The following is a 23032-nucleotide window of genomic DNA, read 5'->3' on the forward strand; positions in this document are numbered from 1 at the left end:
CTCGCGTCTCCAGACCTGAACGCTGGCAGCTGTGCTGTGCGGGAAGCCGGGGCGGTCTGTGGCGGCTTCTGCAGAGCTGTTCCGCTGCTGCCTGAGCGCTCACACAGCTGCCCTCACCCCCCATCCACCGCTTCCCTCACCCACCGGCCGAATCACCCAGCCCCCCGAGCCCCCCGGCTCGCCCCCATCCCCAGGGCCTGCTGAGGATGGCAGCGTGCCGCCCTCCCGGCTCTATTTTCTGCCATGTTTGAGAGACGGCCGGCTTGTGTTGGAGCTGTCTCTGTTTACATACATTTTTAAAGTGCTCTATTCCTCTGGCGCTTGTTTCCCCGTGTCTTGGCCCCACTCCCAAAACTACTGTGCGTTGCTTGCCTCCTTCCCTGCTCTCGCCCGTTCCGTTTTGGGAGCTCTGCTGTAATTTTGGAGTTTGGTTGCAATGGTGACTGCAACTGGGTTAGATGCTCGTCTGCTTGAGCCTTCAGCCAGAGCGCCTTTAATCACAACGCTGCTGTATTGTCCTCAAAAGTGAAACAGCTGAAATTAATCTGAAGCAACTGCTGTAATAAGCCCCCCCTTCTTTTTATTTTTAATTTTTTTTTTTTTAAGTTTACATGTCTATTAAAGTGATACATTCAGAGTACTCACTGGTCTGATACACGTATTCATCATTAAAGGAATGTGCCTTTAGGATTTCCTGCACGGGGCTTCAAGTACACGCAGCACTGAGGCATATCAAGATTATCATCTTACTCCATTCACTGAAATTTCTTTCCTTTTCCTGACTTTGGATTATTTTACTCAGCGTTTGGGGATGCCTGTTTATGTGAGTCTGTCATTTTTAATACAGATCGCAAAAGGCCAAGTGACTGGTTGGGGAAAAGCTGTCAAAATGTTCTGCAGTATCTTTTCATGAGCTAACTTTTTTCTCTGTTTCTTTTTTTCCTTCGCTTTGGATTCACTCCCTAGGAGTCTCTGCCTAAATGGGTCCAGTCATGCCGCCCAGTAAGAAGCCAGAGGGCTCAGGAATTAGTGTGCCCAGCGGACTGAGCCAACGTTACCAAGATAGTGATTTATCAAAGGCACTTCACGATGACGAGGACCTAGATTTCTCTTTGCCTGCCATCAGATTAGATAAAGGGGCCATGGAAGATGAAGAACTAACAAATTTGAACTGGTTACACGAGAGCAAGAACTTGCTGAAAAGCTTTGGGGACTCGGTCTTAAGAAGCGTTAGCCCCGTTCAGGACATCGGTGACGACACGCCTCCGTCTCCTGCCCACTCTGACATGCCCTACGATGCCAAGCAGAACCCCAACTGCAAACCTCCGTACTCCTTTAGCTGCCTCATATTTATGGCCATCGAGGACTCGCCAACCAAAAGACTTCCTGTAAAGGATATATACAACTGGATCTTAGAACACTTTCCATATTTTGCAAACGCGCCCACTGGATGGAAAAATTCTGTGAGGCATAATCTATCCTTGAATAAGTGTTTTAAGAAGGTGGACAAAGACAGAAGTCAGGTAAGTTCGGAACTGTGGAAACCTGTCTGGCTCTGATAAAATTCACCTGCTAGTCCTAAAATAAATTCATAATAGTAAAAAGCAGAATACGCAATGCTGTCCCTAGTAATGTAGTTCATTAAATTCAGAGAGCCAACATTTCTTTAGCATGGCTCATTCTGATTTTATTAAATTCATTGTCTAGACATCTGTAAGAAAGTACTCGGTGTGTGTGTTTTTTCTTTTTCCCCCCCAGCTGGTGTCTTCATGCATAGTGGTTAAATATTGTTTTTAGTTACCATGCTGTGGTAATGGTTTCCAGCTATACTAGATGAATGTAATCATGTTATAAATAGGCTGCTTGCTGTTCTTGGCTTATACAAATGTATAGTGAAAGGGTATGCCTTATGTAAGAGTTCATCTCTTTTTTTACTGCTGGGTGTTGTAATCAGAAAAAAACTTTTTTTTTTTTTTTAAACCAAGCAGAAGTAGTTCAGAATTTTGGTGAGGAAGCTTTATTCTGTTTCAGGCAGGTTGTAGAGAAACTCTTCAGACAGAGGAGATGGGTCTGGCATCGCAGGGGAAAGTTACCAAAAACGCGGTTGTTCTCTCTCTCTGGACGTTTGCAGCTTCTGGGAACAGTGCAGTGGCAGAATCTGGGGAACAGATTTTTTGCTTTCGGATCTCTGTAGCTGCTGTCTGGTTTCATTGCTGGATCCTCAACTGCATCTGCAGGAAGAGGCTGTGTGTGAGGGAATGGGGAAATGAGCCGAGCGGCGGAGGCAGTGCTTTGCATAACCTTCTATTGCATAAATCAGACTGGGAGCTGATCTCCTTTTCGGAAGGGGATGGCCTCCAGAAGCAGTGGTCTGGGTGAACCTTTGGCCAAGTATGAGTATTCCGATAAAAACCCCAGCTTGCAGGTTAATTTCACAGTCCTTCCCACGGGTTGGTGGAATAAGTAGCAGGTAAAATCACACTGCTGACTGTCTGTCTCTGCAGTTGGCTGACGGTCAGAAAGTGAACGCTTTCTTCTGGTAGAAATAATAGATGCACTCTGCTTTTGTATGCCGGTTAAGTAAATGCTGTGATTGTCTCGTCACTGGTTACCCTGAAGCTAGACTTCTGTTGGTGGTGCTGTTCTCCCTATTTTGGGTGCGATTTAACTTTAAATGCTGTGGAATAGAAGCTTTCTTCTTCTAGAGGGAGAATCTTACATTACGCTAAGCTAACAGCTTTCCATTTTAGATTAATTAACTTATTTTCTCAGTAGTTTTGCCATTTTAAATGATTGACTTTATTTATTTTTAATGTCGTTCCCTGGAATCCACTGTGCACATATTGAAGATGACACACTGTACGCTGGTATTTTTACAAATTAGTTGCTGTGAACAATTGTGCGTGAGATTAAAAAACTTGTGCCTGAACTGGATCTTGTTTCATGCAAACCAGCCTTAAATTCTTGTGTGGAAGTGAGACTGTAATAGTAAGTGCCACACCAGGCTTTTATGACCCTGCCCCAGACCATAAGAAGCCTTAACGCAGTACTCTTAAAAAAAAAAAAAAAACAAATGCTGTAACTGGCCAGGCGAATGTTTGGCATTGCCGCTTGTTCTATCCCTCTTCCTCTGTTTACAAGCTGACTGTTTAGATTACAGCTTCCTTCCTATGAGGAACTCGTCTTCATGTATATCTGTCAAATATCCGGCAGCCTTCCGAGATGATATGAACAATACCATGAAGCACTTCTCCACAGGGAAGTGGAGGAGCACAATGCGTGACTCGTCACCTACGTCGTGAATCCACGATTAGATCCGTGGTTACCTAGTGAGACGGTGAGGTGTGGTGGCAGTCCTTGCCTATAGCGGTAACTAGGTGGGGTTTGTGCTTCCCTGGGAAAGCCCAGGTTATGAGAGAGAATTTCTTCCATCTTTTTGTGCTCCTGAGCCCTTAATAACTAGCCGGTCACCCTGCTGGTTGCCAGCATTAAGGTAATTGAGACGAAAATCTGAAAGTTTAAAAGCACAGACTCGGGCTGTTTAAACACCCTGCTGCTTTTATCTCGTGTCCTGGCTGAGGGATGGCTGGCTGAGACCCGGGCACAGAGCTGGCGCTCAGTCAGGATTGCTGAATCAGGTGCCTGACAGCTAATTGTGGACTTGGAAAGCAGCAAACTTCAACTGCTGGCGTTGAAATATGTTCATGTGCGTGCCTGCAGCCTCAGGGTTGATTCGGGTGCTTCACAGCAAGCGTCTCCTGTGCTCAGAAGGCGGCCTGTGAATCAGAGTGGGGTCCCTGGGACCTGGGGAGAAGGGGTCTCTGTTACAAGGGACCATTTCATGCCGCTTCTCCCAGTTTGCAGCCAGGTTCTGCAGGCTGCAGGCTCAGAGTCTGTCTGTCCTTCTGCTTTTATGTGGGGGTAAAGAGCATTTAGCACACGGCGTGCTCTGAAACGCCAACAAGCGAGGCTCTGAAACGTGCAGGATGGGGGGAAGGAGTTAATCGGTGCTGGGAATTGCAGGCATTTGCTAGTTGATGTGCGTTGACACATTGTGAAAAGCTAGAAGCTTTTCCTCTCAGAGTTGTGCTTTCCAGTGTTTGTTTGTAGAGCCTTTCAGTAATCGTTTTTCTAAAAAAAGTTCTGCTGAACACTTAATTCTTTCTCGATTTCCCTCCGCCTGGTAGTTTCCTCAGCATTGGGCTCCCCTAATTTATATTCATGGGGCTAAATATGTATTTAATACGCGCAGCTCTTCCTGCATGCCTACAAATTCTTGCTTTTCCTGGCCTGAGATCCCTGTCAGGGAAAGAAGGGCTCGCAGGCCACATCGCTCCGCCTGCCTCTTCAGGTGCTCTTGGGCCCGATGCTGGGAAACGAGGTCCCCCCTGGGTCTGTGGGACGTCCCCCAGGTTTATGGGGACACCACCACCACCACCGTCCCCTTCAGCTGTGGAGCCATGGGGCTCCCCTGGCAGGGCGGCTGCACGCAGAGCTTGGCCACGAGGCTGACCTCGGGATGAAGAAGGGCTGGAGAGGGGAAAATGCTGAGCCTGGCCTGTGCACACCTCTTTGCCTTGAGCTCAGGGTCTAGTAGGAGCCGGCCAGAGAGTAAAGCATCACACGACGGGGAGCAGAAGCGGGGTTCCCTTTTGTGTGTCCTGCCGGACCCGTGAGCCCCGCCATTCAGATTAATCCCTTTGTGAGCGCAGGGATCTGAATGTCCTCTAGCGTACGTCCCATTTAGCACAGCCCGCTAGCCCATGACTTCCCCGACTTCCCTACCATCTGGTCCTTGGCTATGGAGAGGAATTTTTCTTGTATATGTGTCTCCACAGCAACGAGTTTGCAGTTGATATGGAAAGTAAGCAGTTGCCCTAGCAACAGAGTTACTGATGTGGCAGCTCCTCTGCTCGCAGGGAAAGGGCTCCGCTAGTTCAGACGCATTATGTAGGTTTGCTGTAATTATAGCTGCGCCCACTAGTGCTGCTGGAGCTGAGGGTCTGCTGAAACATTTTGTTAAAGCCCCATTTTTATTTATTTTTTCCCCTTGAAGGTTTGTGTTACCCACGTAGGGATTCCAGCTTTGAACAAAGGCGGGGAGGGGTGTGTTTTCAGGGCATGGATTCGTCTGTGCCTTCCGTGAACGCAACTTTCTCAATCGTTACTGTGAAAGGAGGGGAAAGGAGATCGTTGGCTTCTTTGCGATCTGTTTTGGCACAGCAGCGCCCAGTTGCAGCAGCTGAGGCTCTCGCCCCGTGCTCCTTGCACCCCTCCTTGCAGCGGGCTCCTCGCTGTGTGCGCCCTGTGCTGCCTGGGGCAGGGAAACACGCGTGTGCCCCCAGCCACGTGCACGCTGAAGAAATTCAAGACTCTTAAAGGTTTGTTTGGCACTCGTGCTGAGGGACGTCTCAATAAAAATGTAACGAGGGTAAGGGATATGTTTATGGGGATGGGAGAAGAAAATTCTCCTCGCTTGATGTAGGAGTTATTCTTAGAAGTCCGTGGACCATAACTGGGTCATGGAGATCCAGCCAGGCTCCTCCTCCGTCTGGAGCAGTCTCTGAGGTCTGAGGGCTCCCGGGTGGTTGTAGGGCTCCAAGGGAGCCGGCCTCCAAGTTGTCCTCAGCTCACGCACACCTTTCCTGCACGCCGTGCCACACCATGGTGGGGGACTTCCCAGTAAGGAGTCCCTTCTGTGTGCATCTCTCCTCCGAGGTGATAACACCGGGCTTTTGACAGATAAAGCCCTGCAGAAAGATAAGAGCCAGCTGGAGCCAGAGCAGAGGGAGCCTGGTTCTTCTTCATTGAGATCTCCTAATCCAATCTGCATATACACAATGGTGATGGTCGCCTCCCTCCTCTTATCCTCCTCTTCTAACCATATTCAGGAAGATCTGCTGGAGTGCTGCGTGGCATGCTGGGGATAGAACCAACCTCCTCCACTTCTGATATTGTTGTCACCTGCACTAACCCAAATAGCCAAATGGCAGGATTTCACTGGGTTTGTAACATCTGGTGGAGCTAAAGTGTTAAAGAAAATGCTCAGACTCATGTCAAGGACTTCAGATGATGTTGGCTCTGTTAGTAAAATAATGTCCCAAATAAACTGATCCAGCTGTTAATTTCCCAAATTGTTAAAAGGAAATGTGTTTTTCTAAGCTGGAATCTGTCTTGTTGAACTTGAAATCCATTTTCTTTTGCTTCAGTCTGTCATATTAAAAAGCTATCTAGCTTCTCAGAAATTCTCTCCTCAAGTCGTTTTTAAAGAAATGAGGGTCATTTCCTTCCGGAGAAGTCACAGCAGTCCCCAGAACTTTCCCCTAATACGGGATTTCCAGATATCAGACAATTTGTGGAGAGCTTTCTTAACTCTTTCAGTTTTGGTTTTGAAGTGCAAAACCAAGAAATTATACAGGACATACTAAATACTAGATTTCCTAAGCTCTGCATGGAAATAATACTCTTCCATTTGACTGGCTTCCAGCTGGTTGACTTGACGCCGTAGCTCACTCTTCGCAGCAGTGACGGGGTGTCTGAGCAGGTTTGGGGCTGTGCAGTGCGCCATCAGCTCTCCTCCCAGTGATGTGAAGAGCTGGCAGGACCGGAGAGTCCTCTGAGCCTGGATCTCGGCCGGTTTCCGTACCCTGCTCGCAGGGAAGAGCTCTGTGATGGCTAGCCACGTCGGTGGGCTCTGACCTCCCAGAGCAGACTGGTTGCCTCGGATAAATAAACTGGAGTAACTGGCCGCGTGTGTGCTGCTCACCCTTCGCTAACACGACACGAAGCGTGGTCAGCAGCGCTGCCACTGCTCGCCACGGCCGCTCCTGCCCTGCTGGTGGCTGCTCGCTCCAGCACCTTGCTGACACGCACACTTTGTGTTCCAGTGGCAAACCGTGGATCTGCTCTCAGATTTGATCCAGCTGGATTTTTCTCCCCACTCTCTTTCAATTCTTGAGTTGCTTTTCAGCCCGATTCCCTGGCTCAGGCCACAGCACAGGCCAGCAGACAGCCCACAGGTGACAGGATGGATGGGGAATGCCCTCAGCTGGGTTGCCCAAGAGGCAGTGCCAGAGGGGAGAGACTGTTGGAGGCTGGAGCACCAGACACAACCCCCAGGTACAGGTGAGAAGTTCAGGAGAGAAGTTCAAATGCAGTTGGAGGCTTTCTTCTGCTGAAGAAGTTGGCTTCTGGTTTTCTCCCAGAGCAAGACTGGGCTCTTTGTTGCTCAAGTGGCCCGTGTTAAGCAGCTCCTCGGGGTGCCTTAAGGCTGGTTAACCTGATCAAAGCCTGGGCTGCCAGCACCAGGCGCAGCCCCTCCCTGGCCTGGCCACCCTTCCTTTGCTTGATTTAATTCCCTTTGGGGGATTAAACGGCCCCAGGGCTGCCTTGCAAGCCCCTCTCCAGCTCTTAGCAGCATGTGTCCCTGTACAGCGAGCTGGCTGAAAACTTTATTTTCAGTTGGGTTATTTTCAGTGGGCTAATTCAGTTGCATTCATTTTCAGCTCCCTGCTTAGCTCATGGCCATCGTGATCAGGCGGGTGCCAGCGGCAGCATGGCTCTTGTGCTGAAAATGGTCCTAAGAAAACTGCAGAGGGGAGTGTGGGCACACACACGTGTGTTTCCTCACCTGTGTAAGGTTTGCTTGTTTATTTTGTCCAAAGGCCTTATAGAAACAGCAGAGGTGGCTCTGAGGGAAGCTGTGCTAGGGATGCTCTGAGGAGCAGCTAGGGAAGGGGATGGCTAAGGAGAGGCACTGTACATGTTGCTAATGAAGGCTGCACCACGGGGAATTAGAGGGGACCTGTGGATCTGGGGGCTGTGCTCGTCCTGCCCAGCATTCGCTGCTTTTGTCTCGTGCTTCAGTTCTTCACCAACACATCAAAGCATCCGTTTTAATTACAAAACTCGTGTCCTTTAGACTTCCTCCTTCCTTTCCTCAGGGGGAAGCAAAGCCTTTCACGTTGGCTGGAGCAGAGCAGCGAGTCGTGCTGCGTGCCATGGCTTCCTGGGCAAGGACCTCTTGGCAAAGCGCTCAGAGGCCCGGCCGTGATGGAGCGGCAGTCGCAGAGACTCCTCTGGCAGCCTGGGGTAGGCTTTGAGCTGCCGAAGGACCTGCCTCCCCTCCCGGGATGGTGGCAAGTTGCTGCGGCAGCTTCCCATTCCTCCTCATGGTGCTCAGACATCCAGCCTGCCGGGATGTGCGAGGCGGCCTCTGGCTGCTTGTACCTGCGCCTCCTGAATCATTTTCTGCCTTCTTGTTGCTGTGTCTTCCTGATAAATTCAGTTAAACAAATGGGCCAGGGTAACACAGGCTGAAATCCTTATGAAGAAGAAGCCCAGCATGACTATTTTTAATTTTTTTTGGTATTTGTGTGTTGATGGGTGGTGGCTTCATGTTTAGCAGTAAGTGACTTGTGTCATTCTGAGACTGGGCAGAGCACTGCTAGATAAGGCTGTCATGCAAACACTGCCTGTAGCTCTAACGAGGCAACTCATTATGATGCAGCTGGACTTGTGGACACAGATTTCCTTAAAGAAAAAAACATACAGCTACCTCTGGTTAGGTACTGCTCAGTAAGCACCTGGGGAAAGGCTGTTGCATGCTTGTGTATTTTTTTAAGCTCAGGAAGACTTCCCTCTACAAGTATTTTCTCTTATTTGATTCATCATATGGTATTTTGAACCAGTGAAAGTCTCCTGTTTTCTGTGTAAAGAAGGTAGTGAAGAAAGTTTGCTTTAATGAAGCATGTATAGATCTTGTTTGTTGGTATGTGGAGTTTAAGCCAGTTTGTTATAAAGAAGAAATTTGCTAAGAACCATGAGACTTTGCTTTTCTTCGTCAGTGGCAACTGGTTTGCCGTGACTCAGCCCTTCACTTTTAGTTCTCAAGTAAAAAACAATGGTTAATTTTGCCTTGCTAACACCTGCCACTCGATTTAATTCCCAGTAAGTTTCAGCCCCTTGCCCAGCTGTTCCTGCTTCCTCTCGTGCCTCAGAGCTCACCAAACATGGGCTGGATACCTGCTCAGTTTCAGGGACTGGAAATTATTACAGGTAGGAGAGGGGGTGCCAGAATCGATCACCTGTCAGTGCTTAATTGACAAGCAGCAAAAATAAAAAAACAATAAACAGGCAGTCTGTCCAGGCGCACTTAGGAGTCCCTGTCCTTGAAGCTTGCATTATGGAATCTTTGAAGGTTAAATAGATCCTGTGCCTGCTTCAATGTTTGTAACAGTTTATGCCTTAGTTTTTCTGATTTAACTTTGTATATTTTCTCTGCACTGGAGGAATTTGGGCACGGAGGGAATAGTGTGCATCTTAAATCATGGAGAGAGAGGCTGTGCTGCCCTAGCAGCGCTCTTGGTGCTGGAGAGGGGTCTGCAACCTGCTGCTGGGACGCTCTGAGTCCAGCAGAGGCTGCCTGGCCTCGGGGCCGAGGCCAAGGAGCACCTTCCTTGGCTGTGCTGCTGGGAGCAAGAGGCTCCCGAGACGTTTTCCCTTGGAGCAAAACCAGTGTCCATGCTCCTTGCTGCAGTATCGGGACATCTAGTAGAGATCATTGCAATGGCAATAGAAATGTGGCCGTCTTTGCTGGAGAATAAACATTTTGTAAGTCTGGACATGGGCAGGATCTATATGTACTGATAGGCAGCTCAGCTTGCTTCCCCAAGCCCTAAATTTCCTGTGGCTCAAGTGGTCTCAGGCTCAGCAGTGACCGAGGTCACGTAAGGTGCAGACGGGCAGGGAGGAAGAAGCGGGGTGACTACTTTAGCATTAGGGTTTTTTCCTCCTGAATTTTTGGTAGGTCACTCATTGGCCCCTGTTACCCTGGAATATTACTTGTTTTCCTTCTGCTCTCACACTAGACTGGACTCGTGACTTCAGAGGAGCTGCTTTGGATTTACTCTTGGGTACAGCAGAATGGGGATGGGGGGCTGTGGAAAGTAGCAGTTGTAACCATAAATGATGTCTGTGGCTCTTACTCAGTTATCCATAAGTCATTTTGGAGATAGTACATTTTAATTTGTTAGTTATGTTCTTCAAACTCCATGCTGGGTGTTATGGAAACTTTGCCCTGGGAACTGCTGTAGGAATTTGTGAGAGGACTCATTCCGAGGATCTTAAATGCGAGCGGGTTTTTCCTTCCTACAGTAGAAAAGAGCCCAAACTGCTGTCCTCCACCAGTGACTTAAGGTACCAAAACACTACCTCCAGCACGCTGAATTGCTGTGTTCTGTTGCAGCAGTGAACGGTAGCAATTTGCCACTAGCTGAGTACTGCCAGGGTGCTGAAACACCAGTGTAACTTGCAGAGAGACAGATGCCTGTTGGTAAGCGGAGGAGTGAACGGGCACCTGGACAGGGAAGTCTGAGTAGTGGGGAGCACTGTCTGTAGCAGTGCCCGGGGCAGGAACTTGTTTGTGGGACTTTGCATAAGAGCATCGAGTCGATGCTACCAGTAGAATTCACACTCATTCAAACTATCAGCAGAAAATTAGGCTCTGCTCCAGAGCTGTATTTATGAGATCCCAAGGCTGCGTACTGTGGGAGGGTACTCACTGGGATGAGGCAGCTATTGTAAATGGATCTCTGATTTTATAGTGGGAAGAAAATGCCTACAGGGTAACACTCAGGGGATGAGGGGTTAATGCAGAACTGGGGTTAGTACTGACACACCTTATCTCAAGCTTTCATTTCCATATTTCCTACTCTTTTCCTCACCCTTTTATTTGAAGGGTGGAGAGTGGGAACACACCTATCAGAAGGTTATGTGGTTCTGTTTAAATTGGGGAAAAAAAGAGTTTTTGAAATGCTTTTAGGTTAGGAGGAAGGGGATGAACATCTTTGACTAGATTATTACTAGACTATATCCCTCTAGATTATTACTAGACTATAGTCACGTATAAGCTTAAGGGAAGATGGTGATAGGAGCCTGAGGTGGTTCCACCCTTCTTGAGGTACTTAGCAGAGGAGGACTGTAAATGATTCATTGCTTTCCCGCACAGCCTGGGCGGGTACCGGGAGCTGCAGGTTTGGGGCATTTTGTAGAGAAGGAGGGAAGTTAGGGCATCGCCATGGGGCTGAGCTGGTTGGGCACCAGACAAATGCTGGCAATTCCAGCATTGAGTTTCTTTGAAGTAGTCAAACACACTTGTCCAAAATGTTTTTCCTGTTTCAGCAACTGATATAATATATTTATTGTTACCTGATTACCTTGTTGCACTAATTAATTCGGCTTGTCTCTCTCTTACCCCCATCTCTAAAGATAAATGTTTTCCCTCAGTGCTAAATATGCAAACCTTGCTGTTGTAAAAGGGTAGGTGTTTGTGTTTTTTGTTTTTCAATTATATATCAAGTTCTAGTGCTTTTTAGACGTTTGGCTGCATGGCAGAGAAAGAGGAAAGAAGCTGTCATAAAGAGACAAATTGCACTGAAGACTCAGTACAGTGCTAGCTCCCAGCTATTGAGACAAATGGGATTTTATTGTTCAGGCTGTACTTCCTCTTCTGCTTAAATTAATTTATTTTTGTATCTCTCTATCCCTTTGTGTGCGTGTGTGTGTGTATGTATATAAACACTACATAGCCACTTTGGTTTTCAGGTCATCAAAACGCTTTTAAGGTAAAATGGGAGCAAAAAGCAGTATGGATTTGGGTTGTCACACAAAGCTTTCCACCTCCTTGTATCTCTGCATCGGGAACCAATATGCTGCTCGTAGTGGCATGGCTGGGCAAAATTTCCTTAGGACAGAAGTGTTCTGTTGCCACTAATGGTTACCAGTCAGACTGAACAGATCACTCGAAATCACGATAGTAACCTGAACTGTCTCTCTCATTTGTTAGTGGTTTTTTTTTCCACTTTTTTTTTTTTTTTCCCCAAACAAACTGGCCCTTAAAATTTAGAAAAAGCCTCCAGTTCTGTTAATTGTTCTGTCAGGTCTTGCTAAAACACCTGTAAGACTTGGGTGCCTTTTTAGGCAGTGCGGCTTTTGTTTGGAGGGATAAAGTTCCTTGTTCTTGGCTTAACAAGCCCACTTTGATGTGTCATTTGCTGTTGGCTTTCAGAGCTGAGTAATTTTGAATTTGGAAAAACAGAAATGTAATTATGACCATTTCCACGAAGAGACAAGCTTTTCTGTCACTCCTCTTGTTTGAGATGAAATATAAAATTTTCATTTAGAAAGCTTTGATTTTAATTGGCAGTATTGAAATCGAAGGAAAGATTTTTGCTTTCTCATCCTGTTTTTCTGCTGACTTGGGGAAAAAAATAGGAAAATGTGGTCCCCTTCCCCCAGCTAAAATATTTGCATTATTTTAGTTTCAAAGTAAACACGCTTATGATCTACCCACTTTTGCTAATTAACATCTGCTCCTTCACCACCACTCAAGTCCCTCTCACCCTTCAGTGTTGAGTATGCCAAAAATCTGTTTGGCTGGGCTTGAGCTGAGGGGACAGGCGACCACGTCTCAGTTGTGGTGGATTTACCCATTCATGTGTCACGTCAACCTCAACTTACTTCCCCCACAATTTGTAAAGCAGGGGTCACCGTCTTGATTTTGGATTCGCACTCTGAATCTCTAATTCAGGCATGCGTTAAAAAGGGAAAGAGTCTGCTCCATCAGGCAGCTCTGCTTTTTCCTGTTTTGACAGTGAATTCCTGTTGTTTGGCATCAGTTTAAACAATAGGATGGTGCTGCAGCTTGTTCAAGCGGCGTTTCAATTCCAGCCGTGTGTAACTTGAGCTCTGTTAATGGGGTGGGATTCCTTCTCACCCTGTATACAGACACTTCTTTCTGTAAAGGAAGGGATTTCTGTAATTACCCAAATGAGTGTTGGGTGACTTTTCAGTTAGACGAAGTAGTGCTGGTGGCCAGGTGCAGGTGTGTAAAGGTCTGGATGCCTGTGATGGGTTTGGGGGGGATTATTTAGGCAGAGATTTAGGCCCTGACATTTATGACATTGGCTTAAAAATCATGATGTTATTTCAAGTAATGGGGGGATGTCTTATTTTAGAACCTCTTAGATCCCTTTCCAGGCTCTTTACAGATATGAAGACAGCTGGAAACATTTTGGTTTGTTTCAGTTTGTTTTCATGATTTTGCACCATATCACGACTTTGCTAATAAAAACACCTAAAACCCCAGTATGGTAAAAAGGCCATGAAGGAGCAGTATTAAAGCCACATTCTGGAGGTTATGATAAAGCTGTAATATGTCAAGTTTCTTTCAAAATTTTGTTGGTGGTATGTTTGGCATTTCCCTGGGGACCCTTTTGCAGAGAAAACACCGCAATTGGCGAAATGCTCTGCTGTACAGCAGTTGCGGGAGCTGTGGGTAGATTTTCACACCACCACCGTGCTGGAGGGCCAGCTATTGCTTTTTCAGCAGGGCTTGGGGTGCTACACAGATCTGAAATGTGAGATGGATGCTCTCAGAAGTTTTTAGTTGTCCTTCGGATCAACGCAGTTAATTTTTAGGTGCCCCTTCCTTTTTGCTCAGCCTTTGCATAGGCCCTTCAGCAGTCTGGACCTCATTCTCTAGCTGCACATCTTTCTCTGCAAGGGAGTTTGTGTGTTATTTTCAGTTGCATCTCACATTTAGGTATTCATTTCCTAATGATATCTTTGTTTCTTTTTCTCTTGGTTGTCTCTAACTTGCACAATCCAGCAGTGGAGCCGTTTGCATACATCTGGCCAAGGACAGTGTGGCCAGGTGAAGGGCTTCAATTCATCGTCGCGCTGTGCTGAGAGTGTATTTGCATTTTAGAAAAGAAAAAAAAAAAAAGTTGCAAGCTTTTTTGAACCAAGATTTTTGTTTGTGAAACGTCTGCTATTTTTGGTGCCTCAAACGTGAAGGCTTCCTGTGTGAAACCGATAGAGAAAAAGATCACAGGGGACCTGGAGCAGTGACTCAGGTCACAGCAGGCCGGTTTGTGTGACACCTGTGTCATCAAAATAGCCTCACTTTGGCATCCTTAAATGAGATTTTCTTTTCCTTTAGAGTGTAGGTTTGTTCAAAGGCACATTTGATCTTGAATAATTTGGAGGAAAACAATTTTCTGTCCTTCTGAGAATATCATAAATCTTCTCCGCCTTGCTACTTCTGAACTCCTCAGAGCACTAACATCTGATGGTGGATGAATTGTCAATTTTCATTACTGAAGTCCGCTCAGAAGTTGTTTCTCTGTGTTTCCTTCCACTTCAGGCACGTTGAGTCAGATAAATTCATACACTGATGTTTAATCACTGAGCACTAATCACCCTTGTGCAATATTGATCAGCAGCCTTTTTGTATACTATGATTAGAATGAATAACAGCTCGCTAGTAAACACCACGGGGTGGGAGGGGGGAAGGCAGTGGGCTAGCCCTGTCTAGCAGTTGATGCTGCTTTTCTAATTTCCAGAGGTTTCCAGGCTCCATTGGTTTCTCTGTTTTCCCTCCCCTGCCTCAGACTCTACTTTTCTTCTTGTTCTGCTGCTCCAGCCCTTCCTTCCTGCACACGGTGCCTGTCCTGTTGGCGGCTGCAGCAGTCGCTCTGCTGGTGCTGCGGGCACTCCTGTGTCTGCCCGCGGATCCTCTTCCCAAGGAAGGTGTCTTTTCTCCTCCTCCTCTTGGCACGCTCAAAGCAAGAGTGGGCTTCCCACGCGGTCCTGTTTCATGGGTGGCTGTGTGTGAGCATCGCACTTTAAAACGCCTGCTTGTGAGTTAGTTATGTTAAAAAAAGACCGGGGAAAACCCAAGTAGGCAGGGCTGTGGTGCGTGGGTTGAAAGCTTTTTTCCCCCTTCCTCCCACTCTTCCCTTACAGGGTAAAAGACCCAGGCTGTGCGTGAACTTGCTATTCTGAATAACCTCTCTTCTGCACACAGCAACTGATGCTCACATCCTGTTTTCTACCAGCTTAGCCAAAAGAGCGCCCTGAAAAGTGACGTTTCTATTTCTGTTGGGTTTTGTTTCACACAGCTCGCAGGCTGGCTCACTGCTGCTGCCTGCATTGCATGTCTTTTCGATTCTCTTTTGTGAATTAGAGGAAACCTGCTTTTCCTTCACTTTTTGTGTGACATAGCAAAACCGCTGTGGGATTTGGAATAAAATGAAGTGGACTCTAAATGGAGGAGGAACATATATTGAGTCAGGATCCTTAATTGTTCAGACTCTGATGAATGTTGTGCTAATGCAGAACTAGTCTGCCTGGGAAATACCATGAATAAGCCTGCGAGCCCTGCTCTTGCCAAGCTGTAGGTTTTGATCAAGGACTTGCCACCTTCCTTGGAAAAAATCTGGATTTAAATATTCATCTTTTGCTTTAAATCCACACACACCGGCGAGTCTGTCTTATTTGTCTAATGTAATCACTTTGCCATGTTTAATAAACTATCTGCACACTTTTCAAATCTGTTTTCCTGGTGGAGGTGCTCAGGGATGCTGAAATGCAGTATTAATTATCCACTCTAAAACACGCTTGATTGAGTGGCTCATGCTGCAAAGTCCCTCATGCCAAGCGTTGCCGCATCTGCCGCTTTTAGCGTGCTTTTAGCGTTGTTCCGTTTGCAACCCGTGTAGCTTTGCTCATAAAAATACAGGCACCTGAAAACCCAAGGCAACTGAAAACCTAAATGATAACTGTCTTCTTGCAGTTCTCATTAATCTCACTGTCGACAAAACTTTGAAGACTAAGCCTCTCTTGTCTCCTCTTGGTGTTTTTACAAGCCTAGTGCTGGTGAGCTGGGGATAGATGGTGAGAGTGCCGCTGCCCAGGCACCGTGAGGAGGCGTGGAGCAGCCCCGGGTCCCAGGAGGGAGCCATCCTTGCTGGCAGGGAGTGTGCCTGCAGGGCATGGTGGCTTTCCACCTCCTGGATGGACGCAGAAGGTTCCCAGCAGCGGCCTGGCTGCTCCTTGAGGTCGAGTGGTCCTGCTGAGGGCACAGCACCCGGTTTCTGTGAACAGACCCCTCCAGCTGGTGATGCCCACCGCTGCGGCAACCCTGTCCTGCTCCCACCCTCGCTGGCTCATGGATGAGGTGCTTCTCCAGAGCCTCGTGGCTGGTGGCTGGGAGGAACGAGGGTTTGTAAGGGCTGTCGCCAAGCTCCTAAGTCGCAGTGAAATCCCCCATCTTCAGCAGGTGGCATGGTGTGGGCACTGCTGATGCTCTTGAGCTGGGGAAGCGAGGTGAAGGCTTCAGGGGCAGCTGAGAAGCGGCCCTATTGTGGAGGACGTTTGCAGTGCCAGGGGAGTACTTTGGTTTGCTTTCTGGGGTTCATCTTCTAGACATGAGAAAGAGGAGAGAGAAAGATAAATGGTGGCAAAAAATCAGTGTCTTTGAACTTGGTGTAGCAGTGGGACAAAGGAAAGATCAGGGTATGTGTGAGCAGAAGAAGCAACGTGCGTGTTGGTGCCTGCACCATAACAGCACAGGCTCTGTCAGCGGAGGAGGGCCCGGGGTCAGCGTGTGCCCGCTGCAGGTGCTGGGGATGAGCCGTGGCTGCTGAGCGGGGCGCAGGGAGGAGCACAGCTGTGGTCCTTCACAGAGCACGAGGACACTTCAGAACACCACATCGAGGCAGCCTCTCAAACCGTTTGTCAAAGTGCCTGGTTTTTCCCCTCAATTCATCGCATGAAGCAGTATTAAGTACTAAGCAAGGAAAAACCCTACATTAAACAAACAGTTATATGGGAAAATGGTGCCAATCCATTAGCTTTTGTCAGGTCTTCCTTATTTCTATTTTTATTTGTCACTGCTAATGGATTTAGTTCAACCTACTCCCTCCCACCCATCTCTGCTGGCTGTTAACCCCTTCCCCTGGAAATCCTCTCCCCAGCTTATTTCATCATGAATGCGCTGGCAGACATGAAATGACCCCCAAACCTTTCGCACAGATATAAGCATTGGATAATTTTTTGAGTATCTGTCGGGTGAAGGGTTGTGCTTTAAAATTGTCCTAGGTTTTCACGTACTGTGTAACTATCTATTTGTAAGAAAAGCCAAATTGCGTTGTCTCCAGCTGTGCAAGCCATGAGGAGTATCGGATGGCCGGTGGGTGTTTAAACCAGTGCCCCTCTGACATGAAAGCATCATGTCCCACTAAAACAGCTACTGCTCTGCAGTCTTGGGGTGGGTTTTTTTTTCTTCTCTTCTGCCATTGACTTTATAGGTGACCTTGAACGCTGAACTTCTTTTTTATTCTTTTGTTTCTGTCTCTTCAATTTTCCTTTCAACAGAGTAGGACTAATTACACTTTCTGTGTATACACGGAAATCCTAGAGGCTGAAACAGCATTATTAATGCTACCTGCTACCTAATCCCCCTCAAGTGTGCTGTGTGACGGCCCTTCATGCTGACAGGCCTGTCTGCTGGGCTCTCCCGACTTCCCAGCCCGGTCTCCCCGCGCCTGTTTGATCTCAGGCTTTGTTCCTCCCTAGTGGTGTCACCGGCTTTCTTCTCCAGTGCCCGTGCTTTGCCGGGCCGGGGGAGGCTTTGGGAGGGCCTGGGCTTGCTAGGCGCTGCCTTGGGGCAGCACAGACCGCGTACGAGGCAGGTGTTGTTCAGGGGCGGCTAACGACGGCGCTTCTTCCTTGGCTTGCAAGATTTCCACGTGGCTGTGTGGTAGCTTTATAGCGTGGTTTGCGTATAAACCCAGCAAGGAGATGATGAGGTGGAGTATGACTCCCAGAGATGGGTGGCACCACACAACACCAGTCACGTTGTTGGGAGAGCAGCGGGAAGGTGATGTGGTGTAGCAGATTTGCTGCGGCTGTGCTTGGTGACAGTGTGGCTGTACCAGTGGGGACACGGGTGCCAGCAGGCTAGAGGAGCCGTGGAGGGCCTTCAGGAGCACTGGCTCTGCTGTGCCTGTGGTGTTGTCTAGCTGGAGGGGCGTTATTTTATTTTATTTCAAGGCTAGGTGGCCCTTTCTCACTGCAGTCTTGCTTCTCATCGAAGTGAAGCTGCTGGCTTGTGGAGCTGTACCCACGCACCTCTCCCGTCTGAGAGAGATCGCCCATGTTGTGAACGGGACTCCAGAGATGGAGATGTTTTTCTACCTGGGGTAGAAGCAGGCTGCTTCCCTAAAGGCAGGCCAGGGATTTAACAACTGGTTGCCACGCTGGTGTCTCTGGTAGTTCACTGAGCACATAAGCTAAAATACCATGAGATGAGCATGCAAGCAGAGACCTGGACTGCAGCAATTTGAACTAATGGATGTTTTTACTCGGAGCAAAATAAGATCTGAAAAGCCCCAACCTTTTGTTTTCTTGAGAACAGCCAGTGATTTCTCCATGTAACTGGCTTCCTCAGAGTTGAACACTGAGCTTCAGCAAACCTTCCCATCAAACATTTAGTTTCACACATTAAATGAGCACGTATTTATGGTCGTGTAACTAGTCAAAGCTCTTTTTCAGCTTTGTGTTTGATCCAAGCTGTGGTGGTATGCTTAGTGGAAAAGAGTTGAAAACATGCAGGAGAAATGGGTGTGAGAGTTTTGTCATGTTGCATGCAAATATGGCTTCAGTTTTCTCTGTGTTGTGTCAAACTGTCTTACAACAATGCCAAATGTTCCTCTGCAGGGCAAAGGAAGTTTCTAACTCCTCTGAGTTTGTAGGTTTGGGGGATTTTGTGTGAGGTTTTATGAAAATTAAATGCTTACCATGCAGTTGTTACTGTCATTAAAATTGCTGTTAAGGTCTGTAGTGCAGTTTTCTAAAGCTGGCCATATAGAGTTTCACTAGTCTGTGCTAGAAATGCTTGAAAAGAATGATGAAAATTTACCCTTGGACTGCATGAATAGTTATTTGTAATTTTTATGTGAGATTACAGTAGATCTAAGGAATGTGTTTTATAATAATAGCAATCATTGGCAGTGGCTTTGTTTTTCTTTCTTTAAGAATTCCTTAGCAGTTGTGTTTCTTTCTTTATTTATTCTTCCCTTTTTTTTTCTTAAACTAGCTGACCTCAGATGATTCTAATGCTCTGTCTGCGAATTACTTCATTTGTTTATCAGTGAAGTAACTGGAGAACTCACCAACCTCATCTGCAGGGTACAGAGCTGATAAAGAGCATAAAGGTTTACTATTATTTGTGATCACTCACAAGAACTATTTCAAACTAGAAAACTATGGTAGGTGACAGGTGACCAGAGCAAGCAATATCAAGTCTGTCCTAATAACTTTAAACACTGATGAGTAAAGAATAACCAACAGAGTTTTAAAAAGGCCAGCGGACCAACTTCGGCATCTTAAAGCTAAATCTTCCTGAGTATTTTCCAGGTCAGCGGTTTAGAATTTTTTTAATGTAGTATTTTTTTCCCCAATCTTGGCATTAGTTTGCTGCTTCTACCTCATGTAAATGAAAGAACTACAATCCCGAGCAGGTCCCACGCCAGCAGGGCTGCCTGTGGTGCAGAGGGTGGGACGAGGTGAGGGACAGGCAGCTGGCAGAGGCAAGACAAGATGCTGCTCGGCAGCACTCTGCCCATGTGGGTAGCACAGAGCTGGGCTGTGGGTAGCATTGGAGGCTGCAAAAGTTTTCTGGGAGTGCTGAGAAGCCTGAGGTACGCCAATGGTCGCTGTAGGCTTCAGTTCCCCAGTTGGGCTGAATTTTGTAGCGCGAGCTGCTTATTTCCCATTGTGTCTGCAGCTACATTTGCAAAGCTTCAAGAGCAGTGGCGCATTTCGTGAAGGATCTGTGATTACATTGTACTACAGGATGGTTTTTAACTCACTTGGCAGGCATCTCTGCTTAGGGCAAAAAAAGTTATTTAAACAAGTCATTCTCTGCTGAGGTGCCTTTTAGAGTAATGATTTCGTTTCTCTTTGCGCCTTTCGGAGCTAAAGGTGTCACGAGGAACCATTCCCAAAGTACTTTACTTTCCTTCCTCCTGTCATTACATCTCCTCACAAAAATCCCTCACTTTCCTTATGAAATACATTTTTTTCATAAGGTGAGAAGAAGGGCGCATTTGTTTTTCCTGGTGTTAGTTTGCTCTCCCCAGGATCTCAGCAGAAAGCTGATTTAGGTGAGGTTTCCAGAATATCTGTGCATTTTGGGTGATGAGTACACCTGCGTGCTCTTTCCAGGGGCCCTGGAGTCCTCAGAGTTTCCATCATCCTGTGATTCGGGGAGCTCGTACAGGCCCTCGCAGCCTGACCACCGCTCAGGAGGTGCTCTCCACAGACCTGCACGGCCAGGCTCCTCATACCCCTATGCGTGGTCAGTGGTGGCTCCTGGGATGTGGCCTCTGTGAGGAGCAGGCTGAGATGTTAGGTGTAAAAGCTGAGGAACAGAGTTCCCTCTCACGCCTTGGGCACAGAGATCTGTTTCTGGTCTGAAAAAAAAACAGTTACTTTTTCAGATTCTGGTCATGGCTGTGGCTACTCAAGTGGTTGCATTAAATTCTGTGGTGGCATCGTGTGTCATTTCTATCTTCCAGTTCTTTAACTGAAACTTTAATTGAAGCTTTATGAAAACGGGTTGACTAAAGCTTGATCGTGTAGAAACACCTCTGAGTTGGCATGGCACACTTGGACACCTATAGAAAAGATGTACAGTATTCCCGTGGGTGAACGTGTTGGCAAGTCTGTGTGAAGATTTGCTTCCAGTTGGCTGTTGCAAGGTAACTGGGCATGATGAGAATGGGCTAAATATTTCTGTAGAATGAGAACCTTTGATAGCCAATAATCTCTCTACGATTACTTGCAGAGAGGTCATTTGCTGTAACAATAGTAGGTTTCATCCCTGCTGAGAACAAACCATTACATGGGTAATGGGGAATGCTGACACCAAAAGGTTCCTCCTCATCGCTAGAAAGAGTTATTAGTGCTATTCACAGGTCCTGTGTTAATGACTGCACCGACTTAAGCTGACCTGGTCAGGGAGTGATGTGTCACAGTGCTGTGATTTCAAGATGTGAGAACTTGGGACTGCAGTTACTAGTTGGACATTTCCTTTTTCGAGTAACAGGAATTTTCTGTTTTCTTTGCTTTTAATAGTTCCTGAAGTGCCCCAGTAATCAGTGCGGAATAATTCTCAAGGATGGTGTATGTGCACGCTGCTTCAGTTTGGGTAACAGCCACATTCCTAATTCATGTTGTTGATAATTTTAGTTTAGGAGAGTCTAACTCTGGGCATTCATCCCTTTCTGTTTTGGCAGGTCTACTCAGCAGGGAGTTGTTGGCTTAGCTTTATTTATTTGTTTGAAGCAGTAGGCTCCTCAGCTCGAAGGAGTCAACTGCCCAGCTCATCCCCTTTCTCCCCCATATGCCTACTCACTGTCATGCCTGGTTTCCCATTCCCAGCCTGATTTCTGCTTTCATAGGCTTGTGGAAGAAGCGCCGGGCACACGCAGGAGGTGAGGGAAGACAGTGCAGTGAGGCAGGTCTGCCCCTGGGGTACCCGGGCATAGGGGCCCCTCACAGGGTGTTGCTCCACAAAATGGGTGACCTAGAGTTGCTGCTCCCTGCTTTCAGTGCAGTCCTGTGCTGGCTCTGAGCAGCCGTGTGGCTGGAGCTGTGGAAGTTGCAGCAGCAATTTGCCCAAGTCTCTCTGAGCCCGTGTGTTTTGTGGCTCCCGCGTCTACTCTCTTCCCAAAGCTGTATTTTGGGCAGACTGTTTGTGTGGTGGTGAGAAGAACCACCCTGGAAACAAGCTGCGTTCCTAACAAATTTCAAGTCAGTGCTAAAATAACCAGGGAACGAAATTCCTCAAATAAGCATTTGCCAGAATTTTTATATAGACAGGGTATGTATTTTTCCCAGCCGTCGGTCTTGGAAGGAGCTCAACACACAATTTTTTTATTGAGCTTTGGGCAGACGGTAAGTAACGTGTAGGGCCAGACAGTCAGTGGTGAGGTATATGGAAGCAGAACCTTTATAATGAGGAGTTTTAATGTGGATAATGCTATTATTCCTAACTATAACAATTGTAAGCATCATTTTTTGTTTGTTTTTATATTTCAGGCATCTTTTTTCCACTCTACTAAAAGATGGCCGAACATTTTTTTTTTTTTCGTTTGGATCCTACTAGGTTGTGTAAATAGGATTTTAAAACTTCTGTGTGCAGTCCATTCTGGAAATGGGAATTGGGGGAAAAGAAATTGGACAGTGAATATCTTAAACCTTTTTCATGGTAGTGCACCAGCGTTAATTGCTGGGGGAAATCAGCTTTGTGTACTTGAGATATCAGAAAGAATGAACGAATTGAAAGGTTGGAATGTAGCACACAATGTCCAGATACAGCCTGTGTGTGTATTAGATGACAGAAAAAAGGCTTAACAATATCTTAATGATAGCAGAAAGCATAATCAGGAAACTTTTTAAAGAAAAAGTACTCAGTTGTAAATTTTTATGGGGTAACTTTTACATGTTGGTTTCTTCCCCCTGTTAGTACCTTTGAAATAGCTTGCCTAGGGTTATAATCTGCCCTTGGAGAAGGTGAAGGGGACTCGTTGTAATACTCTGTCTTTTTTTTTAATAACATCAAACACCAATACAGAAGTAGCACGGACTGAACGGCAGGACCGAGGGAGATCAGTGCTCAGGCCAGGGAGGAGGAGGAGGCATTGTCGGGAAGTCTGAAAGCTCTCCAGTGCCGAGATTATCAGGGGCTGTTATCCACTCCTCAGTCACTTGTTGCCTGGGAGACAAATGTAATCCAAGGATTTTTATTTTTTCCTTTCTTGCTGGTTTTTGATTGGAGACACTATTGACTTTTGGCTTGGAGGAGGTAGTGAAGCAGCACGCCAAGTGTCATAAGATGGAAATTAATCACTAACCGATTGGTCTGAGTTCCAAAGATTTCCTTTCCTGTGATTGCTCTGTATATGGGAAGACTAATGACACATCTAAACAGTTAACGAAGCTCGTCACACCTCTGGCTGTCAGGAAGGATTCTGAGAGGATGACACTTCAGTTTTCTTTTCTTCTGCTCTGTTGTGTGATTGTGGGAAAACAAAGGTAAATAGCTTAAAAAAAAAAAAAAAAAAAGGAACTTTGCGTGGTTGGAGAGCTTTGCCTTACAGTGTGTTCATTATTGCTGCTA

At 46.8% G+C, this 23032-nt stretch overlaps 1 protein-coding gene across 7 annotated transcripts in view; it reads left to right on the top strand.

Annotated features, from left to right (window-relative positions):
• The window catches only part of FOXN3 (forkhead box N3), a 197404-nt gene that overhangs the window by 66596 nt on the left and 107776 nt on the right, over positions 1–23032 (top strand). For 6 of the 7 annotated variants that reach the window (XM_032188729.1, XM_032188726.1, XM_032188731.1 and 3 more), the window contains exon 2: positions 967–1523. In XM_032188729.1, the coding sequence (XP_032044620.1) occupies positions 981–1523 (543 nt within the window). In that variant the 5' untranslated portion in view covers positions 967–980. Of the gene's footprint in view, positions 1–678; positions 824–966; positions 1524–23032 lie in introns of those variants that run through there. The other variant, XM_032188727.1, reaches the window with a different exon arrangement.

This window comes from Aythya fuligula, chromosome 5 (genome assembly GCF_009819795.1).
Source record: "Aythya fuligula isolate bAytFul2 chromosome 5, bAytFul2.pri, whole genome shotgun sequence".
Classification (NCBI taxonomy): Eukaryota; Metazoa; Chordata; class Aves; order Anseriformes; family Anatidae; genus Aythya; species Aythya fuligula.